Source organism: Planococcus citri, chromosome 1, assembly GCF_950023065.1.
Source record: "Planococcus citri chromosome 1, ihPlaCitr1.1, whole genome shotgun sequence".
Taxonomy (NCBI): domain Eukaryota; kingdom Metazoa; phylum Arthropoda; class Insecta; order Hemiptera; family Pseudococcidae; genus Planococcus; species Planococcus citri.
In genome coordinates, this window is record NC_088677.1 from 32932276 (window position 1) to 32948821 (window position 16546).

Here is a 16546-nt window from a genome sequence, read left to right on the forward strand (position 1 = left end):
CACCAGATACCTTGATGAGGTCCTAAGCCAGATGTGTTTGAATCAACAAAGGATCAACTTTCAAGTTTCAACAACAAAAAGTTCAATAAGGGTGGAGAGAAGAGAGGGAGGGCAAAACACGTCCAGAGATAAGAAGGGTAGATCATGAGTCACTGAGTCAGTCGGTTTCAGTATCAGTATTGTTTCAGTGTATTGGGGTAGCAGGTGTTACGTGGGTAATCAGGGTTAAATTTTATTTATCGAGTTGGCAGTGTGTGACGGTGAAATCTTGAAACGGTAAGTTTCATTCAATTATTTGATTAATTCGATCATAAACATTAGTCTAACATCATTCGAAAACCATTGCAGTGATATCAACTACAATTAAGATGCCTGTTCAAGATCCTCGGTTAGAAAACTTTTTCGATAGTTCAAGTGAAGAAGATTTATCAGAAATGACTGTGGAAGGCAACATGCTGGAGAACATTCCAATCCAACTAGATGCATTTGAAAAGAGATTGTTGAAGGACTACAGCACTCGCGATACGTTACCGGAAACTGAATTGCAGTTACCTACTCTTCTCATAAATAGTTTTTCGCGTATGTTTCGTTTGTGGCATAAAAATCCTGCTTTCAAGAACTCCATTCAGAGCCACGTGTTTTATGATATTTTCTCCTTGATGTTTCGCTCGCTGAACGAAGAACCTATTTCAAGCGATGAACAAACCGAAGATGATATTGATTTGTCCAATCTTACCGGTGTCTGTGATATATGTGACGAAGAGATCGAGGTTCTTGAAGGAGACGCTAAGAAATCGTTTGCTAAACATGCTCGCACTGAAACACATATTCAAATGTTGAATCTCCTGAACAATATTGGCGTTTCTGATAAAATGGACGAAGAATTAAAGAAAAACTTGATCAAGCAACCACTCGAAGGACGCAATATTGAAAAACAATCCAAACAAGCTGAAGTTAATAGTATATTGAAAGAAAATAGCCATTTCATAAGTTTAAAGGACGAAGATTCTGAATGCTGTTTGTGTGATATTGCTTACACCGAGCGAAACGATCTCATAAATCATTGTTTTTCCAAAATTCACAACATACGTAAATACCACTTCTTCCAAAAACCTCAACCGATTATCAAAACTAAAACGGAATTCAATGATGATTTGATTTTTACCCGAGGAAAATATTTTTATTGCGTTTTATGCCAGTGCAGTCAACTTGTGCGGAATCGAGCTCATCATGTCAAAGAATCATATCATAAAGGATGGAAAAATTTTGCTCGTAAGGTTAAACTGCTTAGAGAACCTTACATGTGTAAAATCAATCGAGACTTTGCTTTCTGTCAATTATGTGATACAAAATTTTCATTGGCTAACGGCATCGCTTCGCATTGCCAAACGAAACGTCATACGACATTTAAACATTTCGCCAACGAAATTCTATGCTCAAACTTCAAAGGTGTCTCATTCAGAAATGTTTCGTGATGATGTTTTTGGTGAAGCATTATTCAAATACAAATTGGAGACTGTTTTTTGCTATTTTACATCAATTTACCTAGAATTTAACCACATATTTAATTTTTATACCATTTTATATTTATGTAATGTCCTGTTTGTATTGTGAATCGTGTAATATATATTTCAATTTTTTTATGAATGTCGTTTCAATATTTCAAGCGAGTAAAATCTGTCAAAATATATCGATTCGCGTCTTTTCATAGGATGACAAATGAAAAATTTACATTTGAAAATTTAACAAAAATAAGATAGTTCTGTCAAATACGTAATATATTAATAAAAAATATAAAATCTAAAATTGTCAATCATGATAAAAAACAAAAACGTATTTCCATACTAAAATTGGTAACTAACCTTATCTATTATACACTGATCCTGGTAAGTGTGACACAAGACATACAAAACAAAATCGTTAGTGAAACCAAACATTTCTCGTAACAATCACAATCGCATACGTTGGCCTGAACTATATTTTTGGGCCGCAGAATAGTTCTTCCTCATGAAAAAAAATTTATAGCATGATGTTACGATGGCACTGCCGGACAGAGGAGCTAACCAATATACCTAAAAAAAACAGCTATTAGTGAAAAATCCAACAGAAAATGAATTCAATTTACTAAAACCAAATTAATTCTAATACACACCCAGTGATTAGCCCACTGGTTATTAATCATCGCTGGTGCAAACGAACGAGTAGGATTCATACCCGCTCCAGTGAACGGTCCCTGAAACAAGAAATTCAAATTCAATTATATCAATTAGAACAACAGAACGTGAAATATTCCACATTCTACACGACTTCTGTTCAAATATGTCACCGATGAATCTCACCATAGCAATAGCAGCCGCAGCAATGAATAAACCAAATTTAATCGGAGTAGAATCAGTGTTCTTTATATTTCGCGGATCCCAGACACTGCACACAATTAAAATTAGAAACGAAGTTGCTAAAAATTCTATCAAGAAACCTTGATATGTGTTGATTGAAGAACTTATAGATGTAGTACAAAATCCGCAAGAATTGTCGGCGTAAGCACTGAATAATTTTTGAGGTATTACTTCCTAAAAACAAAATCACATTCGTAAAAAAAAACATGTTTCTCGACTTTCTCTTTTTTTGAAACATTTCAGCATATAGGTATTGTAAGGGTTATTTTCAAATTTCTCACGTATTTATTCGTACATTACATCTCCATAGAAATGACAAAAACAGAAAACTTACTTTAAGAAGCCAAAATCCAGTCAAGCTACCAAGTAATTCCGCTAAAAAATAGATAAATGCTGTTTTCAATGAGATTCTTTCGAGTAAATAAGAACATAACGTGACAGCGGGATTCAAATGAGCATCACTAATGTGCCCAATAGCCTGAAACATGAAACGTACCAAAATTTCAATTCAACTTACTAATTATCGACATCAACACTACAAAAATTCAGTACGAATAAGGAACAATTTTTAAATAAGAATTCAGCTAAGTACTGGTACTTACAGCTATGATAGAAGCCACTACGAAACCAAATACTACACCACCTTGCATCGGAGCCAAAATTTCGAACCGAGTAGAATTGGCAAATAGACCCAAACAGCCAAAAAACAACAACAACATTGTTCCTAAAAATTCAGCTACGAATACTTCTAGATCACTGGAGGGTTCTGGAGGGTAGCTGTCTCGTACGTTTTCATTTTCCAGCAGAGATGCCTCATCGTTGGCTGAAATAATTGATGACATATTCACTAAAAAAAAAAGTAATCGTAAAAATAATAAGTTCGATAGAACAAGAAAGTCTTACGAAATTTCGGATTTAGCAATGGTGTAGCGAGGTCTTCGTGTTTAAATTTGGATGATAACTGACCCATCATTTTTAAGTGTTACAAATTACAATAATTAGGTACCTATGAAGTTACCACTCAGCGGCGATTGTTGTATACAAAACGGCACAGGTGTATAATGTATTCCATTACGATGGCTCAGAAACCGACACAGCAAATAAATCAGAGCTCTGAAATAAACATTGCACACGAAATGTATTAAATATTCTCATCACAGGCGTTTATATGTACTTATGTACTATATGCCACACAGTAACCTTACCAATGTTGATTCATCGTAAACACTGTGCAGATAATTTATTCATTCAGTAGGAAAGGAAAAACTTTTTAAAACTAAATAACAGTCAAAAATTATCAATGATGATATAATTGTATAGAACAAACGAACTATTAAACATAAACGTCATAAAATGAAAATTTTCCAATCTCGCGAACTTTTTTATGTTGAAACATGAATTGCGATAAGAAACACATTACGTACGCACATGTGAAAATTGTTGTCAGTGTGTGCGTGTGTGTGAGGGTGTCTTATCAATTTAAAAATATAAACAAAACTAGCGGCGTTGAAAAAAAATTTTGGAAAACTTTCACGAGCATTTTTTATTGCATGAATTTGATTTGATTAGATATTCTTATTTCGGAAATTGAGTATTCTAATTGAGAACTGTTTTTTTGTATGGTTGCTTGCACTCTCCTTACGGATCATATTTGTTTACTGAAAGTTTGAATTATGACGGTGTAATGGCGATGTTCGCAAACAACATTCTCATTCTAGATTAGGTAAGGTTTATTTTTCAGCTACTATATGTAATACAGATTTACTATCGTGTACCTACACTATTAAACCAAATGTATAATAATACCAGCAACTTGATTCGTCTATAAATTATATTTGTACGTTATAGAATGAAATAATGGATGAAGATCGTGTTGGTCAAGAATTCTCTGTTGAAAAGATACTTGATAAACGTGTACGAAACGGCGGTGTAGAGTATTTCCTCAAGTGGAAAGGATATCCTGAGTGAGTTTTGTTTTTGAAAATCGCTTTTGTTATTAGTTAAAGCAAAGCGAATTTTTCTACAGTTTTATTTCTAGTAACACAGTTTTTTGTTCATTTTGTTATACTCGAAGGTCTTTGTTTTCTTTCCTAATAGTTCTGAGAATACTTGGGAACCGCAAGAAAATCTCGACTGTCCAGACCTAATTCAAGAATTCGAATCGAAACGAAAAAAAGAAATGCAGTTGCGTAAACATCAAAGAAGAAGCCGCGATACTAAAGCCAAGCCCTCAACTTCGAATTCTCTTTTGACTGAATCGGAAATAAAAAAAGAATGCAATCCAGACTCAGATTCAGATATGGATCGTATCATTCATATGCAAAAACTGAGAAAAGAGATGACAGTTCTGGTAAACACTAAATATACGTTTATGGCATGCTAAACTTAAACTTTCGTTTGTCCAGAACTGATCATAATAGGCCTATTGTTTACACTTCTATAGGAAGGTACCAGAACTCACGGATTCGAACGAAATTTAGAACCTGATAAAATAATTGGAATCACAGACGAAGGAAGTAGCGGCGATTTACATTTTTTGATGACTTGGTAAACCCCTTTGACTCAATTTTTCATTAATTTTGCGAATGGACAGACGAATTTTATGTGTTTCGTTCACGTTTATGTAACGAATATGCGTGTGTTTCAGGAAAAACTGTGACGAAGCAGATTTGGTTCCAGCGAGATTAGTAAATGTTAGATGTCCCCAATTAGTGATAGAATTCTACGAGTCGATGACATTTTAACGAACATTTTATTGCAAATACTGTGTTAAACATGGCAATTTCCAAAATTGAATCGGAGTTTCAATTACTCGCTTTGGAAATCCGTCAGCGTCACTTTCCTTTTGTATCCTTGTGATATATCAGCACGACTTTCTTTCTTAATAGATTTCAGATGCACTCCTTGTAACATTTCACTGGTGTTGGAAAAACAATGTTACTTATTTTACGTATTTCAAAAACCGTGTAAACCAATTAATTTTTTTACCAATATTGTTCATGCGTTACTCTAGGATCACTTAATACTCGCATTTTCACGTCTTCTTGTTTTTTTCTTGTTTCTTCTTGAGCTATTTTTGTGTAAAAATCTTCTTCTAAATTTTTAAAGTGAATTTTGTAGTCCATTTCGTTAACTGTTGACGGTTGCTATAACAACTCATAAATAATTTCAGTCTAGGTATTCCACGTTATATTGTTTCAATCATCTTATGTTAAAATGGCGATGTATTAGATTTTAATCAAAATTTTGCTCAATTTTTTCTTGAATCTGCAGTTGAGTTCAACTTGCCTTTTGATTTTATAACTCTCGAGTTGGTAATATTTTTCTCTTCAAAGTGTCCATCTTTTTTGTATAGGTATTTGTATTATATATTTTCATTTTTGACAAATAAAGTTATTATTTTTGTGAAAATCTGTGAATTTTATTTTGACTCTCATACTGCGATCCTTCATCATTTATTTTTGAATCTCGATCTCCGGCGATCTCCGGTCCACATTTGTGGAAAAGAACGTGGACTCTTGTCGATAAAAAATGGCCTGATAATTTCCAGAAATTATAAGCAGTCCTTCAGTGGAAATTCGTAACTAGACTCGATGTTTTCATTCAACACTGCAATGTTTACTCAACCAAGCAACAATCAACAAACACTTTTTTATCATTTTTCATTGTTTTTAATTTTTATTTGCTCATTGCTGTTTTAAAAGTTCAAAATCTTTGAATTTATTATTCCAATTTCACTTGTAAAGCATTTCAGTTTTTTTCATTTTGTTGCTTTGTTCTTATTTTATAATTTCATTACTCCAACATTTGTGAGCACATTGGTCAAGTAGGAAATATGCCGACAACCCGACAATCAGAACACAAACACAGATCCGATTTGTTCATTAGAAAATTATGAAGGTTCAGTTTTAAAACTTACGAAAAGGTGTTTTCTTTATACGTTTCAAATAATGCAGAAATATGAGAAACTGGAAAAAATTGGCGAAGGTATGATCTTCTCAACGTCTATCATGTATTACTATCTATCTATCATTATCTAATGATTCTAAGTAAATTTATTCATGCACAGTGGTGCGTATTTTTTCCTATGATACTTGAACTCATAATATTTGAATTTATAGGAACCTATGGGACTGTATTCAAAGCAAAAAACAGAGAAACCTTGGAAATTGTGGCCATGAAAAGAGTAAGACTCGATGACGATGACGAGGTACTTGAATTCAATAATCAGTAATCACTGTAGCGTTTGAGTTTCGTGTTTTTGAATGAAAAAAATCTTGGCCAAAAGATTGAACGCTTTTTAGCAATAATTGTATACCTTGAAATGCGACGTATTCATAGACCACATACGTTTCGCAAAGTTGAAAATGTTCAGCTTTCGATTGAATCGTCCTTATTTTTTAAAATACCTACTTTCAAATTATCAAAAATGAGCACTTTTCTTGGTACCTTTCGCTATACCTACTTCTTTTTTATGTTATGTACTCCTTTTAAAGTCATATCTTATTCAATTTTGTTGCAATACAGCAAAATAATTTAAAAAAGGACAACTCGCCCATAAGTTGTGGTCCGTTTGGCGAGGTAAGTATTAATTAGGTAGGAGAATAATAGTACTTAAATTTTGTCCGTTCAAAATTACAATTATTAATTTATCATATCCGTGTGAAGTGGTAAATAATTTAGTTGTTTTGATTTCGCTCATTCCATATTTTCACTAGTCAGAATTAAATGAAAACATATCAGAAATTGAGTACCTACACTTTAATATTCACATCTGCTTTGAAGTTTATTTATTTGCATTAGCGTGACAAAATGCACCTTTTGTATAGTTCTTCAATGTTCCCTAATTTTTGTAGCATACCTAGTTACCTACCTAAATAAATACTTGAAATATAAATATTAAATAATGTAAGACGTTTTCATTTTTTTACAGGGTGTTCCGTCATCGGCATTGCGAGAAATTTGCTTATTGAAAGAGCTCAAACATAAGAACATAGTCCGACTATACGATGTGTTACACAGTGAAAAAAAATTAGTGTTGATATTCGAATATTGCGAACAAGATTTGAAAAAGTATTTTGATGGATTAAATTGTGATATCGACGTAAACGTAGTTCGTTCATTCATGTATGACACTTTTTTCTTCTCAATTTTCCCGCACTCTGCCCATCGCTAGCTCGACTTTTTAAATTCTGTGATTTCAGGTATCAATTATTACGTGGTTTAGCATTTTGTCACAATAATAACGTTCTACATCGTGATTTAAAACCACAAAATTTGCTGATCACTCGAGTACGTGCATTAACTATGTACCTACGGGCAAGTTTAAATATTCACACATCTAAGTTGCATTGTATGTAATTTCTAGAACGGAGAGTTGAAATTGGCAGATTTTGGCTTAGCTAGAGCTTTTGGGATCCCAGTCAAATGTTATTCAGCCGAAGTGGTAACTTTATGGTACCGCCCACCTGACGTATTATTTGGAGCCAAGTTGTATACCACTTCGATCGATATGTGGTCTGCTGGTTGCATTTTTTCAGGTATAGAATTTCGGTGACATTCGTAGGAATATTTCAATTTTCATTGAATAAAACGACAAATATTTTGTAGAACTGGCGAATAGTGGAAGACCACTATTTCCGGGCACGGACGTCGACGATCAATTGAAAAAAATATTCAAAGTACTGGGAACACCAACTGAAGAGAACTGGCCCGGAGTTACTCAACTGCCTGACTACAAGCCATTTCCTATTTATATTCCTAATTTGAATCTACCTCAAGTAATTATTTACTCGTTGATTTTATGAAGTACTGCAGGCATTATAAAAAAAAATCAATAATTTTAGATTGTTCCTCGACTCAACGTCAAAGGACGAGATTTACTGCAAAAACTCATAGTCTGTAGACCTTCTAGTCGAATATCTGCCGATGAAGCAATGGCACATCCTTATTTTCACGATAATAGACCTGCGACGACCACCGCTGCAAATAAATCAAAATGATTTGTATATCGTGTTGTACCTAGTTCTTCGTTAATCAAATATTTCTACATTTCACTCGCGTATATTTAGCACATATGTTTGTATATTGTTTATTGTGTTGATTTTTTTTCGAAATGCATAAATTTTAAATGCTACCGTATTCGAATTTATTTCACTGATTACGAGTAACTACTTGAAAAATTTTATTGCTTGGTCAATTCATACTTCGTCAGAATGAATCATGAATTTTAAACATCTGAAAAATATAGGTCATGTTTTTGCGCCATTTATAAAGAGAATATTTACAAATAATGATATATTAATCCATTGTATTACACGTAAGAAATGTAATCTTACATAAGGTAAGGTATTAGAAAAATATTGACTAGGTTAGACCTTTAAATCCACTTAAACGCTATTATTTTTAAAAAAAAGAAAAAAAACAACATATTTGAAAAACGGAAAATTCATTTTAAACACATCCACATTGCGAATGTTTTGAAGTTTCCATCGTTTCTATACAATTAAATACGACTTTATAAAATTATCGTACAATTTAATATTGCTAAAAAAAATTATAATAGGTACACGTATCATCAACAAATCGAATCACAAAATAAAGAAAATAACAAAAACAAAATTTTAATTTCAAATGATAAAATCGAAACAATTTAAAAAATTGTTATCAACAGGTAAACATTCGATTATCAAGAAAAATTAACAGTTCGAAGCGTTCTCAAATTGCCACGGTCTATTCGCCGATTGTTGCAGTTGTAATGGAGGTTGCGGAGCTTGTTGTTTCGCTAAAAATGAACGAAAAATAATTAAATTACAATTCAAAGGCAAAAAATCAAACTGAAGAATTATTCATCAAAATTGATCAACAATTCGTATGAATTGAGAAAACAGGATTGATCGATTACAAGTCAAAGTTCAATAATCTGACGAATAAGATCTGAAAATTATTTTAAAATACTAACCCTGAATTCTGCTGTTATAAATCTTAATAACATTTTGATATGGCTGCGGAGGAGGAAATTCTTCGACAGTATGAAACAACGACATGAATCTTGATTCAAACGACGCTGAAAAATTATCGAACACCACAAAATAACTCACAATAAAATTTTACATTGCGGAACCACACCATAGAGTAATAGAAAGACTACTCACTCGTTTTATTTACAGAATTTGAACTTCTCATGGAAGAATTTCTCACTGGAGGTACAGGGGGAGCACCAGAATTCATAAGGTTTACCTGATTAACCTGAAACGTGAAAATTACCCACGAAATTGTAGCTAACAACTTCTTCAATTCGAAAAAAAAATCGAAATAGAATGCACATATAAGTCAACTAAGAATATCCTAAACAAACCTATGTATTTACCGAACACACAACTAGCAAATAAGGACTCAGAGAACAGAAATAAAATTAAGAATGGGTAGCAGGAAGTTGATTTATAAAATTCAAAACAATATTCTACATGTAGCGGAAAATTTTATCAGTAGGTTTTCTTTCATAGAGAACTTCGTTGAAAAGAAACTAACAGCTGGTAGTTTCACATTACAAAATGTAATACTTTGCCTCACGTGATACATAATGTAGGATCCCATAACTAAAATTTATTAATGTACACAAATGTGCGGTGTTTGTTTTTTCTATGTTTTACTCGCTGAAATCGATGATAATTTAATGTAAGTACCCCACACGATGATTTTTATTTAGTTCTAAAAAATATTCACGCTATCGATACGAAAGTTCAGACAATTTTGATGCTGCAGTACGCAAAATCCGATTTAAATCCCTCCAGAATATTTAACAGCTCAACTCTAGGCCATTAAAAAAGCATTTACCGATTTCTTAGAGAATTATAGACGTATTGGTAAAATGCCAAGTTCATATGAAATATACACCAAAGATAGGTGATTGATTTTTAGATCTTTGCAAATCTTAACGGGAAATTCATCTGTGTGCTTATGTTTCCAGGAATTGACTGACTTATACGACTGGGAGCTGCAGAACATGATTAGAATAAATCCGTACTACTTAAGAATAAAGTAAGAATGAATACGTGATATAAATGGAGACAGGACAATTGCACGTTTGGAATTGCTCGTTTACGATAATTTAATGCGAGGTGAAAAATACAACTTTAGTTGATGTTGATGCTTATTTAAAAACCTGCTGGATCATTCCAAGTAGAGAGCATGTTAGTTGAAAAGTGAATTTTCGCCCAATAAGTAGGTAAATACGCAAATAGGCAGGTCAAAATATTATCAATCAAATAATTTATGTATTTTTCAACTGACATGTCTGAAATTTCAGGATAGTGGGCTAAAAACAGCCCAGAAGGTCCTCAATAGGTAGGCAATAGGCACTCATCTAATCGAAGTTATAATTTCCAAACCTGATTTCTGGTCTTTCCAGAGTTTTTTTTTGACATTTTTATGTTAGATAAAAACAACACCTAGCTGGAGGCTGCACAACTGCCCAAAAATTGGCTGTTTTTGAGTTGACAGGATTGGTTTTTTTTTTTTTTTTTTTAAGTCACAATTTTGTCTTAATGGGTCCTTAGCCGATTTTATAACTATGTATAAACTTCTTTGTACGTTTCAACCTTCATAGACGTTGAATTATCGTACACGTTCAATTGTATACGTGTAATTTCAAACGTTCAATTTTCACCAACAAGCCTGCAGCTACCAGGTACGTAAATTTTCTGAACATCTTGTAGATGAGATTAAGATTTTTTCAAGGATTGATTTTAAAAAAAGCATTCATCAAAAGAAAAGTAACGCCATAGCATTGTTAAAATCACCTCATTCATTATACATATTAATATTCAGTCAGAAATAATTGCTTATTGTGGGTGTTCTTCGAGACATACGATTTAGCAAACCCACACAATTCCAAACTTTGAAAAAAAAATTCAGCAACCTTCCATCTTCGTATTAGAAATGAGGACGCCAGAAACATAAATTTTGAGTGGATCACTCACATAATCTCATCAAGGTCAAACTTCAATCTCATAAGTTACTACATCCTAGAATGAAAGTTTAACTAACCGTCAGCCTCGGCGGCGGTGGAGCTGGATGTACTCGATGTGGTGGCGGTGGCGGCGCATGAGTAGGTGGCGGAGGAGGCGGACAATTTGGTGGTCCGGTCATCATTCTGGGAGGAGGTGGAGGTTTAGCTAGCGGAGGCCTCAACGGCGAACCATGCGAACGTCTCAGAGTCGCGTGTGCGCTACTCAGATTACTCCAAGAGGTAGCATTTGACGGTGTTTTTGGCGGCGATGATGATCTCAAATGCCTTGCACCTATCGATTCTTGAGACTGGTGGAAAGACGGTAGATTATTTTTATTATTCATTCTATGTAATTCTGACTGATTGTATTCTGGATACGATGATCCTGTGACAGACAATTTGAACACAGTTTATTAGTAATAATCAAAATTGAGGTAAAAGAGAAATGATGTACCTACACAGGCACAGCTGCGTGTCGAACAAAAGAGCCATTTCAATACTCCAGTATAATAATACGATAAAATGATTACAACAAACTTACCATTATTCGATTCAGCGACATTTAACGAAGACCTCGGCACCCTCATACTTTGAGCTCTTGTAACCAGCGGTCTTACATCATTTTTTATCTTATGGCCTACTGACTTATTAGCAATAGCGTTAGGTTTCGGTGCCAATGAAGGTTTACCGTGATTTATGATATGATGACCGACATCGGAAACACGATTTTGGTAACTATCGTTTAAACTAACTGCACTACCGGATCTATTCTGTAATGGCAGTCCATCGTTTGCCTCCAAATCAGGCTGTAAAATCACACGTCAGTAATTACTACAATGTAAATAAAAATCACATTTCACAAATACCCGAAACAAAGCATTCTACATACGAAAATTACAATGCAAAAACCTAAAAATTTGCTTATTTTCACTTCAGTGAGCTTTTGTAAAAACTTTTTTTCTTCAAAGTTCTAAACGATATTGTTGTAGCGAGGTTTTGAAAAAACAGTGTAATTTCGCGATTTTGTTATCGTTTACATTAATTTGCACGATACTATATGTATAAAAAATTATGTTTAACAAGTATAGTAAAAATTCACTCGAAATTAACGTCTTTATTAGAGAGTTTAATTTGAATATCGCGTTTTGTAAATTTAATGACAATGTTCAATTTCTAAAGCCTCATTTATACCGGTACTGAATTTCAACGCAAATATACGATAATATGTAACTCGCGAAATAAATATCATATTGACACGGTTTCCTAGCGAAGCGTCATCTCTGAAACGCGGATTATTTTCTAAAACCGAAGGGGTCGTAAACAGATTATGATTTAAGGCTATCGATTTCTCAACGAAGAATCCATAGAGGTTGACAAAGTGTATTTAAATACATTCACCTCAATCGTGACATGGCAAACATTTGTTGAATTAACCGTAAGTTTTTCCGCCCTATTGCGAGGAGGTGCATAAATATACCCATAAAATACGATTTTGCTCGTATCATTCGCAGTAAGTCTGTTTAGGGTGATTCGTTTTGGAAATATTTCTATACATCTTCACTTAATTCCGGCGAATAATTTTCGAAAATAAAATCAATTAGAATACCAATAAGCAGAGCTAATAAAATTGAAAATACCCAACGTAAATTTATACAAAACAAACTGAGTAATAATAACGCCTCATAACCTAGGAATTTCCTTACTAATGAATTCTATCAATATTAGTTATCAGATTTCAATTTCCTGAATATAAAATAAATCACGCGAACGGAAATGTCAACCCACTTCACATATTGATTACAAATGATATTCGCGATATCAAAATCAATAAACTTACAGAATTATTTTTACGCGGAGCTCCAGGTGGCTGCGGAGGTGGTCCCCTCGTTTTTGTGAAATTTGTGCGATTCGAACTGTTAACCTACGAACAAACGGAGCAAATCAAATTTGAATCGTTAAAATTAATTAGTAGGATTCGATCACCACATACTTTATTAACATTATTGCCACTGTTGTTGCTATTTGAGAGAGAATTTGATTTAACACCATCGTTTTCATTTCTGTATTGCTGGTATGCTTGGCCTAAGAACACAATAACGATACAATTCAGTGAAATGAATGCAAGGATTTCGATTGTTTATTCTAAAGAGAAGGCTGCTCGTACCGATTGGTAAACCCGTAGCTTTTAATTTCGGAATGCCGTTAGCGAATAGTCCTCCAAGACCCGTTTGTGGCGGCGAGGTATCATTTTGTTTGCTATTTGCGTTCGTTCGAGTGGTATTGTTGGAGTTACTCGATTGTGAAGATGTTCCACTTGCGGTACCTACGTAAGAAGATAACGTTTTAATTACTGATAAAACAAATATTCGTCATGAAATGAAAAGTGCAAACGTACCACCAATTAAAGGTGCACTTTTATCCACAGTAACAGTCTTTTTTAAAGTTGTGCCTTTTCTAATTGATTCTAATAATAAGCCTCTGCCATCTCCTTTGGAATCTGATTTAGAACTGAATGCTGCGATAGGCGCAGCAGCAGGTGGCGGCGGCGGAGGAGGAGCGAGAGACATCACTCAGCTCTGAAAATCATATAGAATCGAATTAATATCAATTTATTTCATACTCAGCAAAATAAATGAATAATGTGGAAATTTTCTAATGCAATTTGAAATATAGTGAGTTGAGTGAATGCAACTTGTATTGTTAAACAATACTCGGGAATGAGTAAATTTCTATCATATAAACTAAATAACAATCGCCATCTCGAAAAAAAAATCAAAATAATTAGAAAATATTAATGACCATGATTATATCGAATGTTTAATGTTTGCTCCAAGGTTGATGTTACAGATGTTTCTTTTTTCGCTCTATACAAGAACATTATAGCGAATCGTAAATATGTACTACGTTGGAATAGGAATAGAATTTGTTGTAAACTAGAAGCATGTAGTATTTGTTACGCAGCTTCAAATTATTACTTAATGAAAAAAAGTAAACAATAAACAAAAAAAAGTAGCACAAGTAACTTGTTTGCAAAATTCAAGAAATCAGGTTCAACTAGAGAATAGAATTGTAGAGTAATAATTAACTTGAAACAATTGAGAGGAAAAACAATGAAATTTGCGAGGAATCTAAGATTTACAATTTTAAGCAGTTTGAAATCAGAAATTACAAAGTTATCACTTCTACAGGAAGATGGTGACAGGTCGAGACAATTATCTACATTTCCAAAACACTGATGATTTGCATCAAAACATTATTTTTACATAAATTTCCAAACTACTGCACTTTTGAATACCATTGTTGGAAACGAAGAGATCAAATAGAAATATATTATACACAATTATAATGAAGTGAAGGAAACCATCGCAAAATTCATATCACCTAAAAACATAATGAATAGTTTACTAGCAATTAACTCACATTTCTCGACAATATTTAAAGAAGAGACTGCCAATTTACCGATACTTTTAGTTCAAATATATACACTAGATCATTTTTAAAAATGAAACTAGAACAGGTGGTATCAGACTCTTATCAGATTGTAGGACAAATATTTAGGGAATTCCATGTTTTGATTTCGCATAGCACGAATCGAGAATGAATTTTAAATCAAATCACAAGGACAATACGTGTTATTAAAGTCATATTTTACTACTTTCTTACACACGGAGATAACACTGTAATACCAATGAACCCATCGTAAAATTAAACATAAGCAGAAGAAACAGGTAACATACCTCAGCCTAAATTTGTACGTTCTAAAACTCCTTGAGCAAATGTTAGCATGAATAATGGAATTGTGACAAATTTTTATTAATCATCATTTCCTTCCATTATTTTTGTGCATATTTATTCAATCGTTTCGACTTTCGACGTTCACTAAACTAAAATAGTAAAAAATTATGAACGTATTTATTATTACGCTTCTTGAATCTCGTACTTTAATCAAACAAAAATGATCAGCTTCACAAAAAAATGACTGGTCAAGCTTTCTCGACGAATATTTTCTCGTCGTCTCATTGGTGCTTTTATGTAGGCAAATGTACCTATCGGGAATAATTTCCGAACGACGCATGCGCAATGATCGAGAACAAGCGGAGACCAAAACGTTGATCTTGATTTTGTGATTTTCTAAAAAATTTCTATTTTGCCTGGTGCTGGTGATCATTATAAAAAAAGATGATTTCAGAAATGATTAATTCACTAAATTCGTCGAAATGATCGATATGATGTTGAATTGTAATTTGTAGGTGGTTGTGATGAGAAACTTCATAATTTTGAAAACTATAAGTTTGAAAATTTCTACCAAATATTGAATTTTGAAATGCATTGTGTAGGTAATAGGTATTTTTCGAAAAATGTTGAAATGTACAAATTACTGTCAGATTTTTGTTTTCTGTTGAATAACTTGGCGTAAAATTGAATAGATACATAATCTTTTTTCAGCAACTCGATGTTTTATTTTCTCCTTCCTAATCGCAAGAAATAAGATAAAATTTTGAGAGGTCATCTCCAGGAGCGTCTTCGTGGGAGATAAGATAGGTTTTTTGTTTATTTTGAGACACGGTTCATTATTCTTTTTATAAATGCATTCATCCTCTTATCTATTTTTAACACATGTTTTCGATTAAATGTAATAATATAATTCCTTAGAATATACATATTATACTCAATTGGGTACTAGTTAGAGGTACTAAAGTAAAAGATGTTTAGTGTGTGTCACACTCAAAACACTTCATAATCTGGATCATTACAGCTCGGTTTTTTTTTTTTTTAGTAGGGTACTTCTTCTACTTCTAAAGACCTCGACCAGACAAAATTCTGAAAAAACATAGCCATCTCGATTGACAACCTTCTGATACTCCAGTTTCCAATTATCAAGCCAGAAATGAGCGTGTATTGAAATATTAAGAGATTCACTCAAAAATTACAATTGCATAAATCATTTTTAAAAATTACTTACATTTCATTTCACGATGGTAAAAATCTATTTCTCAAAATTGACACACGTTGGTAATATATTCAACAACGATAAAATTGAATTAACATGTTTATACACAATCTTCTGCCCGCGATTCACAAACAAGCACTGAACTGGTCAGCATTTTATCACGTTCTTCTGCCAGTAAATAAATCACGA

At 33.2% G+C, this 16546-nt stretch overlaps 5 protein-coding genes across 10 annotated transcripts; 3 read left to right on the forward strand and 2 right to left on the reverse strand.

Moving 5' to 3' along the window:
- Positions 1-105: 105 nt before the first annotated feature.
- LOC135831457 (uncharacterized) lies at positions 106-1647 on the forward strand. Its single transcript, XM_065343965.1, has 2 exons — positions 106-276; positions 349-1647. The coding sequence occupies exon 2, from the start codon at positions 369-371 to the stop codon at positions 1473-1475; it is 1107 nt and encodes a 368-aa protein (XP_065200037.1). The 5' UTR covers positions 106-276; positions 349-368; the 3' UTR covers positions 1476-1647.
- A 113-nt stretch (positions 1648-1760) lies between these two features.
- Positions 1761-3748, reverse strand: LOC135831459 (aquaporin-like). 2 transcript variants are annotated; one of them, XM_065343970.1, is made up of 7 exons: positions 3602-3748; positions 3300-3509; positions 2999-3219; positions 2731-2874; positions 2340-2570; positions 2153-2233; positions 1761-2072 (listed from the first exon to the last, which is right to left on the reverse strand). In XM_065343970.1, the coding sequence occupies exons 2-7, from the start codon at positions 3367-3369 to the stop codon at positions 1950-1952; spliced, it is 870 nt and encodes a 289-aa protein (XP_065200042.1). In that variant the 5' UTR covers positions 3370-3509; positions 3602-3748; the 3' UTR covers positions 1761-1949. The 2 variants fall into 2 exon arrangements, with proteins under 2 accessions (XP_065200042.1, XP_065200043.1); XM_065343971.1 differs by having other exon boundaries at positions 2999-3243; positions 3403-3509; positions 3602-3747.
- Positions 3749-3903: 155 nt separating this feature from the next.
- On the forward strand, positions 3904-5807 carry LOC135831461 (chromobox protein homolog 1-like). The gene is made up of 5 exons (XM_065343973.1): positions 3904-4119; positions 4245-4360; positions 4494-4746; positions 4840-4943; positions 5044-5807. The coding sequence occupies exons 2-5, from the start codon at positions 4254-4256 to the stop codon at positions 5138-5140; spliced, it is 561 nt and encodes a 186-aa protein (XP_065200045.1). The 5' UTR covers positions 3904-4119; positions 4245-4253; the 3' UTR covers positions 5141-5807.
- Positions 5808-6056: 249 nt separating this feature from the next.
- Positions 6057-8532, forward strand: Cdk5 (Cyclin-dependent kinase 5). Of its 2 annotated transcripts, XM_065343966.1 has the most exons (8): positions 6057-6383; positions 6518-6606; positions 6924-6977; positions 7330-7523; positions 7601-7688; positions 7765-7936; positions 8007-8176; positions 8243-8532. In XM_065343966.1, the coding sequence occupies exons 1-8, from the start codon at positions 6347-6349 to the stop codon at positions 8396-8398; spliced, it is 960 nt and encodes a 319-aa protein (XP_065200038.1). In that variant the 5' UTR covers positions 6057-6346; the 3' UTR covers positions 8399-8532. The 2 variants fall into 2 exon arrangements, with proteins under 2 accessions (XP_065200038.1, XP_065200041.1); XM_065343969.1 differs by lacking the exon at positions 6924-6977 and having other exon boundaries at positions 6058-6383.
- Positions 8533-9003: 471 nt separating this feature from the next.
- On the reverse strand, positions 9004-16510 carry LOC135831454 (WAS/WASL-interacting protein family member 2-like). 4 transcript variants are annotated; one of them, XM_065343961.1, is made up of 11 exons: positions 16370-16510; positions 15144-15290; positions 13802-13982; positions 13571-13729; positions 13397-13488; positions 13244-13327; positions 11948-12212; positions 11445-11791; positions 9551-9644; positions 9358-9462; positions 9004-9180 (listed from the first exon to the last, which is right to left on the reverse strand). In XM_065343961.1, the coding sequence occupies exons 3-11, from the start codon at positions 13971-13973 to the stop codon at positions 9095-9097; spliced, it is 1404 nt and encodes a 467-aa protein (XP_065200033.1). In that variant the 5' UTR covers positions 13974-13982; positions 15144-15290; positions 16370-16510; the 3' UTR covers positions 9004-9094. The 4 variants fall into 4 exon arrangements, with proteins under 4 accessions (XP_065200033.1, XP_065200034.1, XP_065200032.1 ...); XM_065343962.1 differs by lacking the exon at positions 15144-15290 and having other exon boundaries at positions 16370-16507; XM_065343960.1 differs by lacking the exon at positions 16370-16510 and having other exon boundaries at positions 15144-15388.
- Between the last annotated feature and the right edge of the window lie 36 nt (positions 16511-16546).